This window comes from Mirounga leonina, unplaced genomic scaffold (genome assembly GCF_011800145.1).
Source record: "Mirounga leonina isolate KUSES-001 unplaced genomic scaffold, KU_Mleo_1.0 Mir_174, whole genome shotgun sequence".
NCBI classification, from domain to species: Eukaryota; Metazoa; Chordata; class Mammalia; order Carnivora; family Phocidae; genus Mirounga; species Mirounga leonina.
Window position 1 is genome coordinate 47,472,300 of NW_023270451.1, and position 23,318 is coordinate 47,495,617.

General features: G+C 36.7%; 1 protein-coding gene across 7 annotated transcripts in view; it reads left to right on the forward strand.

Annotated features, from left to right (window-relative positions):
- BBS9 (Bardet-Biedl syndrome 9) overlaps positions 1 to 23,318 on the forward strand; it is a 453,139-nt gene that overhangs the window by 100,463 nt on the left and 329,358 nt on the right. For all 7 annotated transcript variants that reach the window (XR_004682059.1, XM_035020866.1, XM_035020867.1 and 4 more), the window contains 2 exons: positions 8,797 to 8,971; positions 17,748 to 17,832. Coding sequence is in view for 6 of the 7 variants with exons in the window: in XM_035020866.1 (XP_034876757.1) it covers positions 8,797 to 8,971; positions 17,748 to 17,832 (260 nt within the window). In the remaining variant the exon portion in view is untranslated. The remainder of the gene's footprint in view (positions 1 to 8,796; positions 8,972 to 17,747; positions 17,833 to 23,318) is intronic.

Genomic DNA, 23,318 nt, shown 5'->3' on the forward strand with positions numbered 1-23,318 from the left:
TGATGATGACAGCTTTGTAATAGAGCTGGAAGTCCGGAATTGTGATGATGCCAGCTTTGCTTTTCTTTTTCAACATTCCTCTGGCTATGCGGGGTCTTTTCTGGTTCCATACAAATTTTAGGATTATTTGTTCCATTTCTTTGAAAAAAGTGGATGGTATTTTGATGGGGATTGCATTGAATGTGTAGATTGCTCTAGGTAGCATTGACATCTTCACAATATTTGTTCTTCCAATCCATGAGCATGGAACGTTTTTCCATTTCTTTGTGTCTTCCTCAATTTCTTTCATGAGTATTTTATAGTTTTCTGAGTACAGATTCTTTGCCTCTTTGGTTAGATTTATTCCTAGGTATCTTATGGTTTTGGGTGCGATTGTAAATGGGATCGACTCCTTAATTTCTCTTTCTTCTGTCTTGTTGTTGGTGTATAGGAATGCCACTGATTTCTGTGCATTGATTTTATATCCTGCCACTTGTCTTTCTTACGTCATTCAGGGTAATCCTGCATAAAACATTAATAATAGAGGTGGGGGAAGATTATAGATATTGTGTGTGTTGGGGGAAGGATGTGGAGGCAGGGACAGTGCATTCCCAGATAGAGCTTTTTGGCACTCACAATACATTTCTTTAGAGATTTCAATAGTTACCATGTTAGGGAATTGCTGTTTTGAGCAAAGTAAACTTAAAATAGGCAGAATATCAACTTGAATAGCCAGCAGTTCCCATAGACGCACGTTTTGAAAGATTTCCCATAGTTCTTAAAGTCTTAAAAACCCTTTGCTTTGACAAAAAGGATAAATTTCTGATTGTGTAGTCCTTCTTACATTAAATTTACCCTTTTTGCTCTGAAGGAATTTTTTCCCCTCAACTTAAACGTTTTTTTCTCATAATTTGATCTGTGGGAAAGAGGGCAATCCAATAATATCACTTACTTACTTACCATTTATTGAATGCTTACCAGGATCAGGCAGTATGTATTTTTATTTAATTTTATCCTTATAGCAGCATCATGTTATCTTTTCATACCACCGCTTTACAGGTGAGCAAACTGGCAAAGCTTTCAGGGCTAAAATAAGGAGGCAGCAAATCTGGTTTCAAGTTCTGGCTTGCCATCCGTTCTGATGAGCATGCCTGCCATATTCATCAGCAGTCTCTCTCTCCACCTGAGACCCTCCCCCAGAGTTCACTGCTTTCACTCCCCTCCAGACATAATTCTCTTATAATCCCTGTGTCTGCGCACAGTGTGCTCTTTGTTTTTGTTTCTCTGATTGTCTGGGTAAACTCTTTCTTAACCTGCAAGACCCAAGTGTTATCTCTGTTTTGAAGCTTTTCTTGATTCTTCCAGACACTGTTAATCAAACTGCATTGCCTTTTAAATTATTCTAATATGTCCCTGTTCTTACATTATTAGAATATTTAACTGATGAACTCCCATATTCACTGCGCTTTCTTAGGGTAGCAACTATGTCTCTCTTGTAGCACATACTAGGTATACAGTGAATGTGGAATTCATTGAATGAATGTGAGTTCTGGAGAATGTTTTCAAACCTTTCATTATCATTACAAAGTAATTCACCCATTATCTTATGGATGCAAGTGATAATATGTTTAGGGCCTTCTTTTAAATGCTAACATTGCATTCATATTGAATCCATCACATATAATGCTAATTTAATGAATGGTTGTAATTTCTTTATGTTATTAAACTTGTTCACAGTTTAAGGGGAAAATTGTGATAAATAGCTTGGCGGAACACACACTAGTGGTCTTTGTAAGTCTATTAAGGTGCCTATTAAAATGAGACACATTAAAATGTCAAAAGGCAAGTTCATATGAAGAGTTACTATGTAGACCCAATTTTTATTTTCTTGAGCCTTAAAGTAATTAGTCTCATGAAGTTATTTATTGGGGGAAACTCTTGAATAATAGTTGAGAATTTGTGTAATTTTTCCCTGGTACATATTTAAAAGTATTAGCTGTTTAGCTCAACACATGTGTTCTATTTGTTGATTTTCTGTGTTTGCTTAGGGCTTTAAATTTTATTTATTTATATATAACTAAGATTTTAAACTTAGAATCTACTTGAATATTGCATTATCAGACACTGATTGCTTTTAGAATGCTTAAATAAAAAATATGAGGGAGAGAGTAACAAGACAGAAGTTAGCTATTCTTTGATTCAGTTAATTGCCAATTATTAATTATTAAACATGACCAAATAGTATCATGTATCTCGAAAGTATGATAGTTCTGTTGATATGATGATATGAATAAAAAAGTATAAAAATTCTATTTAATGGTGAATTTAAAATCCTGCAAGCTCTAGAAATCCATCTACCATTTGTTTTTAAGTCAGTATCTGTTGAAATTCTACTCTGAACATTTTTATGTAGTTGCTCATAGCAAACACGTATCATTTTTTAGTTAGGTTTGAAATAAAGATTAATGAGTTAGTGTTTCAGTTTTTCTGTAGCAACAACAACAAAATTTTTTTTTCCGTGCATGTGTGCAAAACTAGTGAGCGAGCGAGCGGAAGTTCCACAGACTTTTGGACTCTTCTGTTCTTATGTATCAGTCTCTTGATGTTTCCTGTCTGCCTTTTTGACTACCTATACAGCTGTTTTTCATGTATTTTTCAGGCTTGGAGAAAGACCAAGTATTTTTGACAGCTGCATGCTGAACTGCAATATATGCTTGGCCACAGGTCACGTTTGCATTTCTTCACTTGTATTTTTACTCAATGCGTAAAAGAAATATGAGCATAGAGAGATTCAGAATACATGTAGCATGCTGAGTAATGGTAGTCTTCTTTCATGTATGCCATTCCACTTACTCTGCTGCATAGATTTCACAGGAAGAAAAAGACAGCAGAGAAATGGAGGAAATGGTATTCAGGACTGCCCTCCATGGGACCCTTGCTGCTGTAATTGTGCATGATGGAAAATGCTCTGGGTCATGCATGGTAGAAAGAACTTCTGGGCATGGGGACACACACATGCACATATGCACGCATGCACACACATTGTAATGAATAGACTATAATTTAGTAAAGAAGACTGTTAATCTAGCAGTCAGTTCAACATGTTTATCCATCCTGTTAAAGCTTTGACTACATGATATTTTAACATCAGGAAATGAGACACAGTATTTAATAAATGTTCATTTCATGAGGCTGCCATAATAGAACTTTCCTGCCTCCACCTCCCCATCCCCACAGACATAAAATTTTTTCTTTGCCATTGAAAATGAAAAAATAATGACTTTAAAAATCCTTTCAAAATGGTTTTGGTGAGTCCTTTCTCAATTTGTTCTTAGCTCTTGCAAATAATATTTCAAATCACAATGGTTGGTTTTCTCTCATCATGGTTAAAGATCAACGGGATATATATCCAGATTTTAAATTCTGATGAAATCTCCAACCTTCCAAATTATTTCAATGTTAAAAGACATTTTTTCTCTGTACAGTTAAGGCATAATTTTTGAGGAAGCATCATTAAGATATTGTCATCTTTTGGGGCGCCTGGGTAGCTAAGTCGGTTGGCCATCTGCCTTCGGCTCAGGTCATGGTCCCAGGGTCCTGGGGTCCTGGGATCAAGCCCTGCATCAGGCTCCCTGCTCAGTGGGGAGCCTGCTTCTCCCTTTCCTCCCCGCCTATGCTCTCCCTCGCTCTCTCTCTCTCTCAAATAAATAAATAAGATCTTAAAAACAAAAAAAGATATTGTCATCTTTTCAATCTACTGCTTGCTTTTATGTTTCATGCCCTATTGGTAAAACTTGATACATTCACTGGGTCAAGTCTAAATGCCTCTGCATTTTCTTCTAGTATGTTCCTTTTCCCTCCAGAAGCTTTCTCTACTCTTAACTTTGACCCCTATTCATTATACCTATCCTTCTCAGATACATCCTATCTCTATCATGAAATCTTTCCCAGGATGTTCATTGTAATGAAGCTCTTTGATTTTCTGTAGTACTTAGTTTCACATCATTTAGATGTTGTATGTTAACTTACATTAATTTTTAAAATGGATCCAGTGTGGTATAATGAAGTCTCCCCGGGAACATGTGGTATAATCGAGTGAGAATGATTTCTATTTGAGTACTAGCTCTGTCATTTTCTAACTCTTTGGCATTAGGCAAATTATTATTATTATTGTTTAAATATTTTATTTACTTATTTTATATAGAGAAAAAGAGAGTGCGTGAGCAGCAGGAGGGGCAGAGGGGGAGGGAGAAGGAGAGGAAGAGAATCCTAAGCAGACTGCACAGATAATGGAGCTGCATGTGGGGCTTGATCTCATGACCTTGAGATCATGACCTGAGCCAAAACCAAAAGTCAGACGCTTAACCAACTCAGCCACCCAGGTGCCCCTAGGCAAATTATTTAAACTCTGTGGGTTTTAGTTTTCTCATGTGTCACATGGGACTACTGTCCACCTTTAGAGTTATTAAAGATTATAGTTAATATGCTGGGTAAATGTTTAGCACAAAGGCAGGAATATAACAGGTGCTCAGTAAATGTCAATAGTAGTTTTTACTCCTGATGTTCTATATTTCTTACAGCTCCTAATATAATACTGAGCATGTGGTAAGGACTTTGAGTATGGTTCAGGGCTAGGTCATTTAAATAGCTCCTGAAATCCTATCGCTTTTATGAAGGCTTCCTGTTGGCTCTGTTCTGTCAGAACTACAAACTTTCATGGCTTCTCTAGACTGTTCTTTCTGTTCCCATTATCTGTAAGGGGAGCCTTTGGTATGTATTCTGAAGTGGCTTCCAAAGCAGTGATTTGAAGGATTTATTTATTTATTTTTGAGTAATGTTTTGGATTGATCCCTACATTTTTCTAAACGTCAGCAGCTGAGATTGTAATAAATAAAGCATTTTTCACATACTTCAAATGCAGTATGTGAAACACATAGAATAAAATCTCAGCCAATCTGAACTTCAGATGAATAAATTATTTTGCCTAGCTTACTTCAGTTCAACAGACATTTATTAGTGTATCTCCTATGTGCCAGGCATTTTATAGTTGTTGGATTTACAGAGATGAGTAAGACATGCTTCCTGCCTTGGAGTTTAGTCTAGGGTGAACAAGAGACACAAAAACAGATCATTTCAACTGATGATTAGTTGTAAGATGGAGGTGAGGATGGAGCTCTGTGGGATCACACATGGAGGGTGGTTGAGGGGGAAAGAGATGAGCCTGTTTGTGATGTCTCTCAGAGGACAAATGGGTTGATCCACTTGATTCAGGAACAGAGATCTAACTCAGAGTGGCTTCAATATTTATGGGAATTTATTGCCTGCAAAGTTCCCAGGTAGGTTTGGCTTCAAGTTACGCTTGATGCCTTGGCTCAAACCGTGTCTTCCATGGCCCTCTTTTAATGGTGCCTTTGTAAAAGCCAAATGGCCTCTGTGATTCCAGACTCTATCCTCCTCACATATTATTCCCCAGAGGGAAGAGTAAGTTTTTCTCTAGTTCTAGCTAAACCAAGAGATTTAATTTTGCACATTGACTGTAAATTATACCTATCCCCGAACCAATCACTGTGATTAATGAAATACGGATTGGTTTGGATAAGTCAGGGCCTACCCTCAAGCTTAGAATGAAGTCAGTCTCATTATTCAAACCTCATGGCCAAAGATAGGAGGAGAGAATGGACGACCAAGAGGCTGCCAGCAAATGTGCACTAGACCGGGGAATATGAGTGTAAGACTTTTTGGGGAAAGGTAATAACATAAGCAAAATCAAGGAAGCATACACATCATGATGTATGTGGGAAGCAGCAAGTAGTTGAACATCAGTACAGTGTGTAGTAGAGACTTATAAAATAACTTATAAAATAACAATGTGATGGAGTATTTGCTGCCTGCTGGATCTAGTTTCCATACTTCATTTAATTTGCATAGTAGCTAACTAAGGTAGGTATGCTGTCTTGCAGACAGGGAAACTTGAGCCCAAGCTCATAGCCAATAATTGGTGGAGCTGGACTCAAACCCAGATTATCTGACAGTAGAGACAGCCCATGTGGACATTACAGTATAAGTATGCTCCTCTATATTGCTAGAGTCTCAGAAAATAAGACTTCATATAGTACCATGCTAAGGAGCCGAGTTTTCTCTGGGGCTCAAGTTTTCTTCAAACTCTAGTTCTTTGTTATACCATGCAAAGGCAGTGGTTGTCAAACTTTAGCATGCGTCAGAAAGCCTCTAGGACTTGGTAAAACCCAGAATTGCTGGACCCTAATAGCAGAGTTTCTGATTTAGTAGATCTAGAGCAGAATCCTATAATTTGCACTTCCAAGAAGTTCCTATATGATACTGATGCTGGTGACTTGGGAGCCATGCTTTGAGGACCACTTCTTTTAGGTCTTTGGGAGTCTGAAGATTTGTGGTTCAGTGATATTCAACATATTGAAATGAACTCAAATTTCATTGGTACTTCTGCTTAGAAATACACATGTTCTGACCTCACATTCTTTAATAATACAGACATCAAGAATACATTTTGATTACAGTAATATTCTCCCCCATAGGTCAGGGTCATTGCATAAATTTTTCATTAATTCGATTTTGTTGTCTCTTTGATTCTTGCTTATTAAGATTAAATTTATTGTTCTCCTCCCAGGTCCTACTCAATTCACTAATGCTGAGTACCCCCCGCCCCCAGTTGTTAAGAAAGTGAATTTGTATACAAAAGGTTATATTTAAACACTGTATTTCATTTGTCTATACTTTTATTGTGAAACATTTTAAATACCAGAAAAAGTAACATGAACACCCATATTTCCACCATTTAGAGTCAACAGTTATAAATAATATGTATATGTATATGTATATTTACATATATGTACACACACACACACACAGATTTAGTTTGATCCACTTGAAAGTAAGGTACAGGGCGCCTGGGTGGCTCAGTTGGTTAAGCGACTGCCTTCGGCTCAGGTCATGATCCTGGAGTCCCAGGATCGAGTCCCGCATCGGGCTCCTTGCTCAGCGAGGAGTCTGCTTCTCCCTCTGACCCTCCCCCCTCTCATGCTCTCTCTCTCATTCTCTCTCTCAAATAAATAAATAAAATCTTTAAAAAAAAAAAAAGTAAGGTACAGATCTTGTGCTACTTCATCCATAAATATTATAACACTCATCTCCCAATAAGAACATAATCTTATATGTTCTCTTACATAATCACAATACCATGAGCACACTTAAAACAATAATTCCTAATTTTTTCTAACGTATAGTCATATTCCAGTTTCCCCAGTTGTTCCAGTGTCTTCTATACCTTTTTTTTTTTTTTTAAGATTTTATTTATTTATTTGACAGAGAGAGACAAAGCAAGAGAGGGAACACAAGTAGGGGGAGTGGGAGAGGGAGAAGCAGGCTGCCTGCTGAGCAGGGAGCCCAATGTGGGGCTTGATCACAGGACCCCGGGATCATGACCTGAGCCGAAGGCAGATGCTTAACGACTGAGCCACCCAGGTGCCCCTACCTTGTTGTTTTTTATTACCAGGATCCAATCAAAAGAAACTAAAATTTAAGATTTAGCAATGCTAATGGATCTTTAGTTTCAAATAAGTTCTGTGGTATTTAAGATATAGATATTTGATTGCATTAACAAAGACACAGACTTAATGATGGTTTAAATAAGGAGACTGTTTATTTCTGCCGTATTTAACCACCTGAAGATAAAGTGGTCCCACTCTGTAGTGGGTGGGGGTGGGCCCTGTTGTCCTCCATATGTGGCTTCCATCTCTGAGGCCTATCAAGACAGCTGTGCCAGTTCCACCGTCATGCCGGGGAGAATGGAGGGGAGGGTATACTCAGTCCTTTTACGGGTGTATCTGGGTATTGCACATATTACCTCTGCTCCTATCTCATTGGCAAGAACATAATCATGTAATTGTATCTGTAATAGAGGCCTGGATAAGCAGACTTTTATGCTGAATGGCCACATGTCTAGTGATAATTCAAGTATCAAAAGAAAGAATGGCTATTAGGGGGAACATTTAGCTTCTCTGTCACAAGTTCTTTTTTGCAAATGACCGAGCTATACAAAACTACATTAAACCCATTTAACAACTTCTTATACCCTATGACTTTTCTCTTTTTGAGATGTATAGGCCTAATAATTGCTCCCACTCAATACTGAGCCCATATTGAACCCAGACTGTTACTCTTTTTTGAATGCTTTGATATGTAGTTTATAGATGTTTTGTCTGTTTCTAGGGCAGAAGACACTTCAGAATCCGTCCATAGTTTAGGGTGCATCTGTGATTAGTATTTTTCAATATTAGTATTTTTCACTCCCAACAGTGCTTAACACTACGGTTTGTGTAAAACTGGTGCCTAACGCATGTCTGTGGGTTTGGTCTCTTGTGTTTGACTCATGTCTAAGTCATTTGAAAGTATGAGACTGACATACTATGAAGAAGAGAAGTAGCCTCTACTCATTAGTTTTTGTTATATTTCTGATTTTGAAAAAAGTGATATCTTACAGGGTCATGATTGTTCTGAGAGATTATCTATCTTGAGCTAGAGATTGTAGCATATAGTAAATGAAAATAAGTGTACTTAAAATTATAGACATCTTCTAAATAATTTAAAAACTGGGAAATGTATGTATACTGATATACAATAATCTGATAGCTTTATCAGTTTGTAATATAAAATTTTAACTGCTTATATTGCCCCTTTGGGGAAAAGATTAACTATGACATTTTTGTGATGGATAGTGATAAATGGAAACCATTATATTTATAAAGAAAAAGTCACTAATTTCCTCTAATTTTTCTTTAGGTCGAGATTTAATTTGTATCCAGTCTATGGATGGGATGCTGATGGTGTTTGAGCAGGAAAGCTATGCTTTTGGGAGATTTCTCCCTGGTTCTCTTTTACCTGGCCCTCTTGCTTACAGTTCCCGTACAGATTCCTTCATTACTGTCTCTTCCTGCCGACAAGTGGAAAGTTACAAGTAAGTTTGGATGTTGAATCTTTGGAATCATGACTCTTGGTATGTTGCTGATTAATATTTTTTTACAAAAAGCTTGGATATTACAAATGAAAAAGAGACTGGTTTCTTTGATAAAATGTGATTGTGGTGATTTAGAGGATATCATTTACATATTATAAAATATTTGCAAGTATAGTACAGAGATTGAGAGAAAGGATTTGGAAAGAGGCAGACCTGGATTGGAATCCTGATTTTGCTACTTGCAGCTGTTTGATAGTCAGTGTCCTTACCCTGGTTGTAACGGGGATAATAATGGCTATTTTTTTTTTTTTTTTGGCTTTTAAAGTTTTTAATTCCAGTTAGTTAACATACAGTGTTATATTAGTTTCAGGTGTAATATAGTGATTCAACAATTCATACATCAGCAGATGGTCATCACAAGTGCACACCTTAATCCCCAGCACCTATTTAACCCATCTGCCATCTCCCTCCCCTCTGGTAACCATCAGTTTGTTCTCTATAATTAAGAGTCTGTTTCTTCATTTGTCTCTCTCTTTTTTTCCCTTTGCTCATTTGTTTTGTTTCTTCAATTACACATATGATTGAAGTCATATGGTATTTTGTCTTTCTCTGACTGATTTATTTCACTTAGCATTATACTTTCTAGCTCCATCCATGTTTGTTGTAAATGGCAAGATTCCATTCTTTTTTATGGCTGAATAACATTCCATTGCTCGCATGCACGTATGTGTGTGTGTATCATATCTTTTTTATGCATTCAACAATAGATGGACACTTCAGCTGCTTCCATATCTTGGCTATTGTAAATAGTGCTGTAAACATAGGAGTGCATGTATCCCTTTGAATTACTGTTTTTATATTCTTTGAGTAAATATCCAGTAGTGCAATTGTTGGATCATAGGGTATTTCTGCTTTTGTTTTTTGTTTTTTTTATTATGTTATGTTAATCACCATACATTACATCATTAGTTTTTGTAGTGTTCCATGATTCATTGTTTGCGTATAACACCTAGTGCTCCATACAGTATGTGCCCTCCTTAATACCCATCACCAGGCTAACCCATCCTTGTTTTTGTTTTGAGAGAGAGAGAGAGAGAGCAAGTGGGGAGAGACAGAGGGAGAGAATCTCAAGCAGGCTCCACACCCAATATGGAGCGTGATGAGGAGCTCGATCTCACGACCCTGAGATCATGACTTGAGCTGAAATCAAGGGTCAGATGCTTAACAGACTGAGCCACCTAGGTGCCCCAGGGTAGTTCTGTTTTTAACATTTTTTTTAACTTTTTGAGGAACGTCCATACTGTTTTCCAGAGTGGCTTCACCAGTTTTAATTCCCACCAACAGTGCAAGAGGGTTCCTTTTTCTCCACATCCTTGCCAACACCTGTTGTTTCTTGTGTTGTTGATTTTAGCCATTCTGATAGGTATGAGGTGATATCTCATTGTAGTTTTGATTCACCTTTCCCTGATGGTAAGTGGTGATGAACATCTTTTCATGTGTCTGTTGGCCATCTGTATGTCTTTTTTGGAGACATGTCTGTTCATGTTTTCTGTCCATTTTGTAATTGTATCATTTGTTTTTGGGGTGTTGAGTTTTATAAGTTCTTTATATATTTTGGATACTCACCCTTTATTGGATATGTCATTTGCAAGTATCTTCTCCCATTCCGTAGGTTGCCTTTTCATTTTGTTGATCATTTCCTTTGCTGTGTGGAAGCTTTTTATTTTGATGTAGTCCCAGTACCTTATTTTTGCTTTTGTTTCCTTTGCCTGAGGAGACATATCTAGAAAGAAGTTGCTACAGCTTATGTCAAAGAGGTTATGCCTATGTTCTCTTGTAGGACTTTTATGGTTTCAGGCCTCATATTTAGGTCTTTAATCCATTTTGAATTTATTTTTGTGTATGATGTAAGAAAATGGTCTAGTTTCTTTTGCATGTTGCTGTCCAATTTTCCCAACACCATTTTTTAAAAAGATTTATTTATTTATTTGAGAGAAAGAAAGAAAGGGTGAGCACAAGCAGTGGGAAGAGCAGAGGGAGAAGCAGACTCCCCACTGAGCAGGGAGCCCAACTTGGGGCTCGATCCCAGGACCCTGGGATCATGACTGAGCTGAAGGCAGACGCTTAACCAACTGAGCCACCCAGGCACCCCAGTTGAAGAGACTTTTTTCCATTGGATATTCTTTCCTGCTTTGTCAAAGATTAATTGATCGTATAGTTGTGGGAATAATGGCTATTTTGACAAGCTTGTTAAAAGGATTGAATGTATGTCAAGTTGCCACCCCATAGAAAATGCTGATTAATTATTGACTGTTTCCTGAATTATTAATAATAAAGCACAGTATGAGTGAAAAAAGCCAGATGAAAAGATGCATATATGAAATTATTTTATAAAAAAATATGTGACATAGGAAGAATACTAGCAAAAATACAAGCGTTATTATGAATGTTTTAAAAAGAACAATTCATAGTACAAATGAAGTATGAAAATGACCCTATGAAAACAGTTTATACTTTTTGCTAGAAATTCTTACTGATTTGGAGGAATTGTGTTTGAGAGAGACCTTTTTCTTCTACCAGCTAAATTTTAATAAAAATTAGGGTTTTGAGTTTTTGGAGGGTGTGTTTTTTTGTTGGAGGGGATAATGGGGAAAAGAAAGTACAAATTCATTCTTGGAAAAGAAATAGACTTGGAGGATTACAGTATCTTCAGTAACGTTGTTATCTTACCGATGGCAACACTTAGAACTTTAAACGTCTAAGCAACACTTCATTATAGCTTTTCAGTATTATTTTTGGTCGTATGATTTTTCCCAAGGCAGGAAGAAATATAAATTCATCAGGCAACACCTGTAAATTTTTGTCTTCAAGTTTCAGTATTGTGCATATAGCATGTTAATGCAGTATTCCCTTCACCTTCATTAAGTGGCAGTCTACCTTTTGTGAATTATTGTCAAGGTATCTTAGATTCAAAACCCTGAACATAAGCAAATGTTTGTGACTAAGCAGAAGTTAACTGACGGAGGTACTGTGTCATTATATCATACTCCTTCTTTAACTCCTATGGCTCTTATCCAAAGGAGACGAATGAATTGTGGCATTGCTACTGGTAAGAAATAAAATATACTTATTTTGAGAGGGTTGAGAAAAATATCTGTATAATTCATTCAAGCCTGGCAAAGATTAAGCAATATTGAGGAGATCTGCTTTTCAGCTTTCCACCCAGTTCCGTGCCTCAACTCCTGCCTAGGAGGGAACTGGCAGTGCTACGCTGGGGACACAATAGAAAGATTTGAACGCTCCATGACTTACTCTTTGAAATATGTGCATAGGAATTAATTTGGTTATAACTCCAGGAGTGACTGGATGAGGAAGCAATGTGTAGGTTTCCTTAACGTGTAAGTTTAATCTCAAAGAAGCTCACCCTCTTTGAACTGTGGTAATTTACCAACATACCAATCTATTAAATCCATCTCCATCTAGGACTAAAAATACACACCTTATCCCTTGTGTGGATCTTTTATAATGGTAAAAATGCATAGGATATGTGATTATTATGAAATGATGCAATTAAGAAGGCTTATAACGTTAAATAGTATATTACATTTATATACGCTTTCAAGTTTAATAGATGAAATTAAATGATAATCGCTGGTGCAATTTAGGGTTGGAGGAAGCATGAAAACTGTAGGTTTGTTCTTTTTTTTTAATATATATATTTTTAAGATTTTATTTATTTATTTGAGAGAGAGAGAATGAGAGAGAGCACATGAGAGGGGGGAGGGTCAGAGAGAGAGGCAGACTCCCTGCCGAGCAGGGAGCCCGACGCGGGACTCGATCCTGGGACTCCAGGATCATGACCTGAGCCGAAGGCAGTCGCTTAACCAACTGAGCCACCCAGGCGCCCCTGTAGGTTTGTTCTTTTGAGGCTTCATCTATTTATAATCAGTTAATAGAATGAAATCAGTTAATAGAAAAGACTTTTAAGACATAATTTATTTTCATTTTTGATATTGATATTTAATTACTTTAAAACAAGCTCAGTTATATTCAGATAGGAACTAGTGAAGGCTGTGGATCTCAAACTTAAGTGTGCATAAGGATCATTTGGGCAGCCTGTTATAAAATGCACATTTGCAGATTCCCAATTACCAGTACACTAGATTTTGATTTAGTAGGTTTGGGGATAAGAGCGAGAAATCATCACTGCAAACATATACTCTAGTTGGTTCTAATTTAGAAACATACTTTGCTGTTTTTCTTTTGAAGTGAGAGAATTGTTTGCCTTTTTTGGGGGTTGAGGTTGCAGGATAGATAACACCATTCTCTTAGCAATGTTTGTTACAATTTTGGATTAGCTTTTATTCTCTTTTTCTTTTTCTTTCCTTTACTTGTCAGAATTATTTGGTCAGTAAATCCTGACCTTTGGGTACTTTTTTCCCTTGTATTCAGCCTTTGCTTCCCATTTCCCATAAAGGCATTCAGGCCTTTATTTCTCACTTGCATTTCTGGTTTTCTTCTAATCTAGACTTTGAAGGATCCTTCTCATATCTAGCCTTTTAAAATAACCTGTTTAAGCCAGAATAATTTTTGTTGCCCATTAAAAAACTGAAACCTTCATATATCGACAGTCAGTGCTCCTTACAACCCAGTCCCATTCTACCTCTGTTAATTTGGATGTTCAGATTTGGAAGGGACTTTTAAAGTTAACTGGTTCAATTATCCTCCTTTTTTTCACCTCCTTGATATATTATTGCCTAAAACACTGATTTTTGCCAAATATCATATATTGCCTTCTTGTATTCTGCTGAAATATTCCAGAGTATGTCTTGTGTTATCAGATTCCTGAGAGCAGAGTTTGTCTTAAACATGGCTGAATAAGTTCACTTATTCAATTATTCATTCAGGAAACATTTTTCAAGAGGCTTCTCTGTGTCACACACTGTGCCAGGTACTGGAAGCGCAGAGTCAAGTCAGAGCTGTCCCTTGTCCTCAAGCAGTATGCAAGCAAGGGTAGGAGGTAGTAAGTCAGCTGTTTCAGTTCATTGTGATAGAGGCTCTAGAGAGCTGTGCACAGGATACTGAGGAGGCTACAGGTGGGACCTCTCAGTAAGAGTTCAGTGGAGGGAGGCTCCCTGAAGAAGTATACCTGCCATGAGCTTTATTTTCTCTCCTTTTCTTTGCTACACACCATACCCAACATGTACCTAGTACATTGCTAAGTAGATAAGTGACTTTAAAGAAGTATTTTTAAATTATTTGTAGAGTTTAATTGACAATATTTTATTTATTTATGTATTTATGTATGTATGTATGTATTTATTTATTTAAAGGTTTTATTTATTTATTTGACAGAGAGAGACACAGTGAGAGAGGGAACACAAGCAGGGAGGGTGGGGGAGGGAGAAGTAGGCTTCCCGCCAGGCAGGGAGCCCATGTGGGGCTCGATCCCAGGACCCTGGGATCATGACCTGAGCTGAAGGCGACGCTTAATGACTGAGCCACCTAGGCATCCCAATTGACAATATTTTAAAAAGAATATTGTGTTCTTCACCAACCTTAGGCTCTGGCCAAATTGAAATATCTGTTTTCCATATATGTTCAGGGCTTTTCTCTCTCTCCTCTTTTGCTCATACTGTACTCTATCTGAAGTTTTTTCTTTCTTCTCTGTTTATGAAAATTATGTCTGGAAGCCTCCCTGCCCCGCTGCTCCTCTTCCTGACCTAGCCATAAGTAGCACCTCCTCCTTCTTAATTTCACGGAGTAGTTTTTTTGCTCTTTCCTCAAGTACTAGTCACACTTTAACTGGTATTACGTATTTGCTTGTTTTTCTCCTTGACAGGGCTAACTGCTCCTTGATGGCAGGGATTTTGTATCTCCTGAAATGCCTAGCATTGTACCTTGCTAAAGGGAGATGTTTAACAAGAACTTGATGAAAGAGTGAAAAGTTTGTAAGGAAAGCTATTTTGTTACTGGCATGTTTCAATGAAAAGGACTCTTCCTGGCATAACTAAGAATGTTTTAGCTTTACTTGTAATGAACATAGTAATGCTCTGTATCTGGAGCTTCCATTTCTAGTAGAGTTCTCTGGGTAAATACCAAGTTTCCAAGATCTCCTGGTACCTTTGCGGTGACAACTATGTTTCATTTGAAAATAATTGATTTTGGAGGGTTTAGTTTTGTGCTCTGTGACACCTCAATCCATATTTTAGTTACTTGGTGCTGTTTTTACGATGTGATGTGGAAGAGCACTAAATTATATGGCTGAGTTTGTCATGGGGTTCCACAGGACCTGTTAAGCATTTGTGGCTATTGGGTCAAAAAGTGCTACCATTCACCTGGACTTGCTGTATTTGTGCTTAGTGCCTTTCTGTTGAGAAACACATATGATACACTCTTGTGAAATCTTATTACACTGGGCCTGATTATTCTTTCAGCAGTGTCAATGAGGGACTTTTATTCTTTAGCTTATATCACTGAACATTTGAGTGGTAAGAAAAAAAAAAACTCAAGTATTTTCTTTATTTCAGAATTTCCAAGTCTGCCTGGAATTGTTTGGTTTTGGAAATAGGTTTCCATGTACATTATTGGTCACAGTAAAGAGGACTTAAGGGAGAACTATAAAATAGATGCTATTGTAAGTTTGTCATCATCTAAATTTACTGTCAGTTACATTTAGTAATAAAATACTCCTCTGAGTTGTCTTCCAGGAAGAGCAACCGTCTGGGTTTGGAAATCAGGAGTCAATTTTGGCTGTGTCTCTGCCTGCTGTTTTGATGTTAATGAGGCCACTTCAGGGGCTCACTTATTCCTGGATGATATAATAATGCTTTGTAGTTCTGTAAGAAGCTTCAGACAGCTCAAAAGTTTGGATTTTTACAACAATCTCATTAATATCCATATCATCCTCTAGTAGGTTGGTGTGTGCAGGAAATGAACCTCCTATGTAATTAATTGCCTGAGGTTGGATCCATAGCAGGCCCAGCTCTGGGGCTGATGTTTTAGTCACCAGTGCATACAATTTCTGTTACTGTGTACTGGGAAGAGTAAAATAATCCTATCTGAAGCTTGGAATGTGAGGTCTAATTATTTGGCACTGTTGGAGACAGAGGGATTTTGTAGGTCAGTCTCAAATGGTATGGAGACATTTGCTACAGCTGCCCATGGAATTTCTTAGCATGGTTTTACAAGGCTGAGATCTTCACCCTCCTTCCTTTTTTGTCTCGTTTCCCATGACTCATTCCTCCCTGCCATGCATCTCTCCTAAACTCCTGTCATGGCCTTTCATGTCTTTTTTTACTACTTGCCTTTTCATGTGCTGTTGGCCTTGCCATAATGCCTTTACCTCTTTACCAGCATGATGAGTGTTCACTCATTCTTTAAAACCTGGCTTTCTCCTCCTGAACCTATACTAAAACATGTATCTCCATCTCAATTACTTGTTTCTGCCACCATGTTCCCTAGGAACCATGTGCATACCTCCTATTATTAGCACAGAGCACTCTTAGATATATTAGATGTATTAGATCGCTACTATATGTTTATTGAATTGATGAAATTCATATACATTCAGCTTCCATTTTAACCGTAAGACTGATTTTCGTGAATACTTTGCTAAGTCTATCTTAATTCTTAGTCATTTTGCATCCAACTGCAATTAAAGGCTTTTTTTTTTTTACCAAGTATTCCTGATTGAGATAGTTTTAAGAGTTGGTATATGACATTTGAATACCAGTGTACATTTTAATGCTTATTTAGGTATTCCACATTGCTTTTATTCATTCAGGTCATTGATTTTTACACTTTCAGATATCTTTCTCTTAGACAATATGAGATGTCCAAATATATCTACTGATTTTCCTTTTAGCTATGGAAGAACAATGCAAGAGTTTTGATTCAATAGGAAAGAAAGGAATTTATGAGTCTGAAGTTTCTTCATTCAGAGTAGGATTATTACTTTAACAATATATCATTAATTAATGGGAAATAAGAGAATTTAAATTTTATTGGCTAAGTTAATCATTTCAGGATTGAATGATATTTGTGAATTGTTTTAAAGAATGATTTAAGCTAAAGGTTACTAATGAAATAAAAGCTATCAAACACTTATAGAAAGTCATAATGTACATAATGCACCTTATTGAGAACTTATTACATACCAGATAAACTACTAGGTGATTGATCTCTATTTATATGTAAATCTGTGTCTGTCTGTTTGTTGATCTATTGGGCACCTAATAGACCAATAGGCATTACATTATTTTTAAATTCTTTTAACCATGTTTGAGGTAGAGATTATTATTCCCATGTTGTAGGTGGGAAAGATAAGACACAGTGATTAGTTTGCCAACTAGTAAGTGGTTTATCTGGGGACTAAACTGGTCTTCTGGGTGTCATAGAATATCTGTTAACAATTTCTACTACATCTGGCTGCTTTGCATTATTTATGTTTTTTTCTATGTGGTGTTTTGGTGCTGGATCTTTCTTGAATATTGTTGTTTGTCATATAAAATTCTAATGGAAATGCTTTGATAGTAGGCAGAGCTATTTTCCCAATATGGAATTTTGGGACATGGTTATAATTTCTTTATCATGACAGTTTTACATAGTTTCATGTCACAGTGTCATTCAATAAGAATTCAGTCTTAAATTTTACAGTTTTTAAAACCAAGAAAAATGTAATTCATAAGTTTATAGTTATGTGATTTTAAAGTTTAAAGTAATTTATACTTTTTAACTATAAAATCACTTATAATTATTCATATCTTTCAAACAGGTACCAAGTACTTGCTTTTGCAACGGATGCAGATAAAAGACAGGAGACTGAACAACAAAAACTTGGTTCTGGGAAAAGACTTGTTGTAAGGCCTTTTTTAATATATAAGAATTTCAGTAATGTCATATTTAACCACCAATTTTTTTTTCCAGAATAAAAATTCCTGGGAAGAAAGTTTTAAAAGATATTTATTTTAGCTATTTTTCTTTTCTATGTTATGATTCTATCAGTGGGCAAAAATTTAGTTGGCTATTATTGAGCAATGGAGACACATGTCTGGTCCTGTTATAATTTATTAGATCATAGAGTTGCACCACTAGAATTATAAATGTGCAGATGAGGTCACTTTTAACTGAAGTGATTATAAGACAACATAGCAAAAAGAAAAAATTAAAAAAGAAAAACCTTTAATAAGCAAAAATACTGTTACGAGTAGGCATGTGGTTAAATATATAAGCAAAAGATAAAAATTCATAGCCCACAAAGATAAAATTGGCTCAAAGACAAAGTTGGAAGTTTGGTAATTTGAAAAGTAGTTTGAAGAAAAATTGTAAATGATAAATTCTCTGTTTAATGAAAATTAGGAAATAGATTATGGTTGTGAACTCTTTATCCTGAGAACCTCCATAGACAAGAAAAAACAGAAGGAATTGAAGATTATAATGGAAATAGTAAAGTGTATTTGAGATGGACACATACTTAAGAAACCATATGAGGAAATAATGTGGAATTTAGAATACCAAGGAAGGAAGAATATTAGAGAAAACCAATTTTTTTTTTTTAAAGATTTTATTTATTTTTTGACAGAGAGAGACACAGCGAGAGAGGGAACACAAGCAGGGGGAGTGGGAGAGGGAGAAGCAGGCTTCCCGCAGAGCAGGGAGCCCGATGCGGGGCTCGATCCCAGGACCCTGGGATCATGACCTGAGCCGAAGGCAGGCGCTTAATGACTGAGCCACCCAGGCACCCCAAGAAAACCAATTTTTTGTATTAGGATATAGAAATTAAGGTAGGAAGGAAGGCTAACTTGAAAAGAGCCAAGAATGAGATGAAAACATATTTTCTTAATAATAGTAAAAATTGAAAGAGTGCAACAAATACAAATATGACATACTTTTTCACGGAATTTGGAGGCACCATACTGATAATGGTTAAAGCATAGACTTGGAGGTCAGACTTTTTTTTAGGGTTTATTTATTTTCGAGAGAGAGAAAGAGAGAGCACTCGTGAGTAGGGGGCGGGGCAGAGGGAGAAAATCCTCAAGCAGACTCTCCGCCAACTGCAGAGCCGATGAGGGGCTGGGGCTCGATCTCACAACTCATGACATCACGACGTGAGCTGAAACCAAGAGTCGGATGCTTAAGCAACTAAGCCACCCAGGTGCTCCTTGGAGTCAGATCTTGAGAGCTATACTTATTACTAATTTTGAGCAAGTTTGAGCAAGTTTGTTGACCTTGCTAAATCTCAGTTTTCTCAGTTGCAAAATGGTGATAATATCTATTTTACAATGTTGCCATTAGAAATATATATATACACATATATATATATTTATTTATTTATAGCACTTAGCAAAATGTCTAGATGATGAAGATAATGTTGATAATGGTAGTCAAATTGTCCTTGACCTCCTCCTCAATAGTGGTTTTCTTCCATTTGTCCCTTATATTCTGCACTCCAGCCACATGGGCTTCTCATTGTTCCAGATTTTCCATGGCTGTTCTTGATTCAAGGCTTCTGCACATATTTTTTATTTAGTCTGGAATACCCTTTACTTATTAATTGTAAATGTTTATTGATACTACTCTGTACCTTACACTGAGGATGTATTCTGAAGACAATTACGGTTGAGTGATTTTCCCATTCTCCTTTAATTAATTAGTCGAGTAAGAAATAACAGTAAAACTTCCTTTCGTTACACCACAGTCACTTGGTAGGACTCTGATGCCATGGAACATTAAGTCTATTGCAGAGAAACAAAATTTATCCAGGGGAATGCTTTTAATAAGGTAGTTGTGGGAAAGCAGTTAAAAGCTGCCTATGTTACTCAGAGTTACCTCTTAACTATTTGTTGATTTCTAATTTAATTCTTTTGTGGTCAGGGAAATACTTTGTATGACTCTGAATTCTTTCAGATTTATTGAGATTTTTATGGCCTAGAATATGGTCTATCTTGGTAAATCTTCACTGAGCACCTAAAAAGAATGTCCATTTTTTTTTTTTAGCTGTTCTTGGGTGTCCTGTAAATGTCAGTTAGATTGGATGATAGCATTGTTCAGATCTTCTATGTCCTTATTAGTTTTTTTTTTTTTTTACTAATTTCTGTCATTTATTCAGGGAGGGGTATTGAAATCTGACTGTGGATTGTCTGTTTCTCCTTGAAATTTTGTCGGTTTTTTGCTTCATGTATTTTGAAATTCTTTTATTAGGTACATAAACATTTAAGATTGTTATGTCTTATAATGAACATATACCCTTTTCATTATCAAGTAACCCTTTTTATCTTTTTGCTCTGGTAACATTCTTCTTTTGATGAGTGTTACTCTGATATATCTGTTTCCATCTTTTCACTTTTATCCAATTTGTGTCTTTGTAGTGAAAATGCATTTCTTGTAAGCAGCACATAGTTGGGTCTTGCTTTTTTGTTTATTACAATATGCTCTGCCTTCTAATTTGTTTTTTAGACCATTCACATTTCATGTAATTATTAGTATGGATAGGTTTAAATTTGTCATGTGGCCATTTGATTTCTGTTTGTCCCATCTGTTTTTTGTGTCCATTTTCTTGTTTTTCTGCTTTCTTTTAGAGTTATTCAGTATTTTGTATGATCCATTTTATCTTTGTTGGCTTATTAGTCGTAACTCTTTGTTTTGTCATTTTAGGAGTTCTTTTAGAGTTTACAGTATTTAACTTATCATGATCTACTCTCAGTGATATACCATTTCACATGTAAGGACCATACTTCTGTTTCTTAGCCTTTGTGTTATTGTCATATGCTATATTTTTACATACACTATAAACTCCATATTACATTGTTACCATTTTTGTTTAAATGGTCAGTATCTTTTAATGTGATTTAAATGATAAGAAAAATATATATTTACCCATATAGTTACCATTTCTGGTACTTTCATTAATTTGTGTAAAGTGTATTTCCATCTGGTGTCATTTTTCTTCCTCCTGAAGGACTTGCTATCACATTTCTTTCAGTGCGAGTCCACTGGTGATGAATTCTTTCAGTTTTTCTATGTCTCCAAGATTTTTTTTGCCTTTGTGTTTGAAAATATATTCTTTGGGTATAAGGTTTTAGTTTGACAGATTTTTTTCCCTCCCTGGCATTTTAAGAGGTTGCTCCACTCTCTTCTTGCTCCCATTGTTTCTCATGAGAAATCTGCCTACATTCTTATCTTTGTTCCTCTCTTCATAGTATCTTTTTTCCTCTGGCTGCTGTTCTGATTTTCTCTTATCACTTTTTTTAAGCAATTAGACTATGATGTGGCTTTGTGTAGTTTTCTTTATTTTGTGCTTAGAATTTGTTGAGCTTCTTGCATCTGTGAATTTATAGTTTTCATGAAAATTAGAAAATTTTTGACTCTTAATTCTTCAAACTTTTTTTTTTTTTTAATGTTCCATCTTTCTTCTCTCCTCTGGGGACTCTAGTTACGCATACATTAGCCTACTTAAAGTTATCTCACAGCTCACAGATTTTATTTTCATTAAAAACATTTTTTTTCTATTTTGTTTTGCTGTGTTTTCAAGATTACTAATCTTTTTTCTGTAATGTCTAATCTGGTGTTAATTCTCATGGTTTTCATCTTTACAAGTTCAATTTGGTTTCTTTTTCTGTTATATCTTCTATGTCTCTACATAACTTTTTGAAGATATAGAATACACTGATAAAATTTGTTTTAATGTCCTTGTTTTCTAACACTTGCATCAGTTTTGAGTCTAGTTTCAGTTGACTTATTTATCTCTTCTTTGCGAATCATATTTTCTTGTTTCTTTACATGTCTGCTGATTTTTTATTAGATGCCAGATATAGTCATTTTACTTTTGGGTGCCAGATATTTTTGTATTCCTATAACTGTTCTTGAGCTTAGGCCTGGGATGTAGTTATGGTACTTGGGCAGCTTGATCCTTTTGGATTGTTAGCTAGGACCAGAGCAGCACTCATCCTGAGGCTGCTTATTCCCCACTCCTGAGATAAGACCCTTCTGAGTGCTCTACTCAGCTTCCTTGGAATTATGAGGTGTTCTAATCTGCTGGCTGGTACAGGCTGTATTCCAGGTGGTATGAATGCTGGGCACTGTTACCTCTAATCCTTTTGGGTGGTTCTTTCCCTGGCTTTGGGTCGTTTCTTTACATGAATGTGCTGATAAGTACTCAGATGAATATTTGAGAGGATTCCTTACAGATGTCAAAGTTCTGTCCCTGTGCTGCTCTCTCCCTTTTGGCATGCTGTCTGTGCTCATCTGCTTTGCTTTCTCTGAACTCCCAGTGTTCATTTCCTCAATTCAGGGAGTTTGCTGGGCCTTGCCTTGGTTCCTCCTCCTGGGGCCATGGCCTGAAAACTGTCCCACGGATAGAGCAGTCAAACCACTCACCTCATTTGTTTTGTTCTCAAGGGATTGCTGTCCTTTGTTGTCTGATATTCAGTGCCTTGTAAACTGTTGTTTCATATGTTTTGTCCACGTTGTATTGTTTCAGGTGGGATGGTAAAGTCTTTCCTATTACTCTGTCTTGGCTGGAAGTGGAAGAATTTTAAAATTATTATTCTTAGTAAACTTCTGTGTTTTTTGAGACACATTAATTTAGAATGTGGTATATTTCCCTAAGGGGAGGTCACAGAGAGTGGTACTCAGTGCCTAGTGAATTAAAAGCGTTTACTGGCTGGATCTCAGCCTGCAGCATCAGAAACTTGGTTTGCTTATCCATTCTGAATGAATTGTCAGGGACATATCAGCCCAAGTTATAGACAGTGATCTTTCTTTCTTTGAGATGGAGAGAAGGGGGGAGGGGCAAAAGGAGAGGGAGAGAGAGAATCTTAAGTAGGCTCCAGTCCCAGCATGGAGCCTGATGTAAGGCTCCATCTCATGACTCTGAGATCATGACCTGGGCCGAAATCAGAAGTCGGAAACTTAACCGACTGAGCCACCCAGGCGCCCTAACGGTGATATTTAATGCTAGAATGATGGCCTATTAAAATGTAAGGAGAAATGTGACTCATGGGACTGACATTTATGTTTTGTGTACCATGGAATCTTTTCATATAGGTCAGCTACACTTGAACTTAATGGTAATTGAATAATTTCTTTTTTTTTTTTTTTTAAAGATTTTATTTATTTATTTGGCAGAGAGAGACACAGCGAGAGAGGGAACACAAGCAGGGGGAACGGGAGAGGGAGAAGCAGGCTTCCCGCAGAGCAGGGAGCCCGATGCGGGGCTTGATCCCAGGACTCTGGGATCATGACCTGAGCCGAAGGCAGACGCTTAACGACTGAGCCACCCAGGCGCCCCAATTGAATAATTTCTTAGTGTTGAATCCTGATTCAGATTAAGATAATCGATCATTCA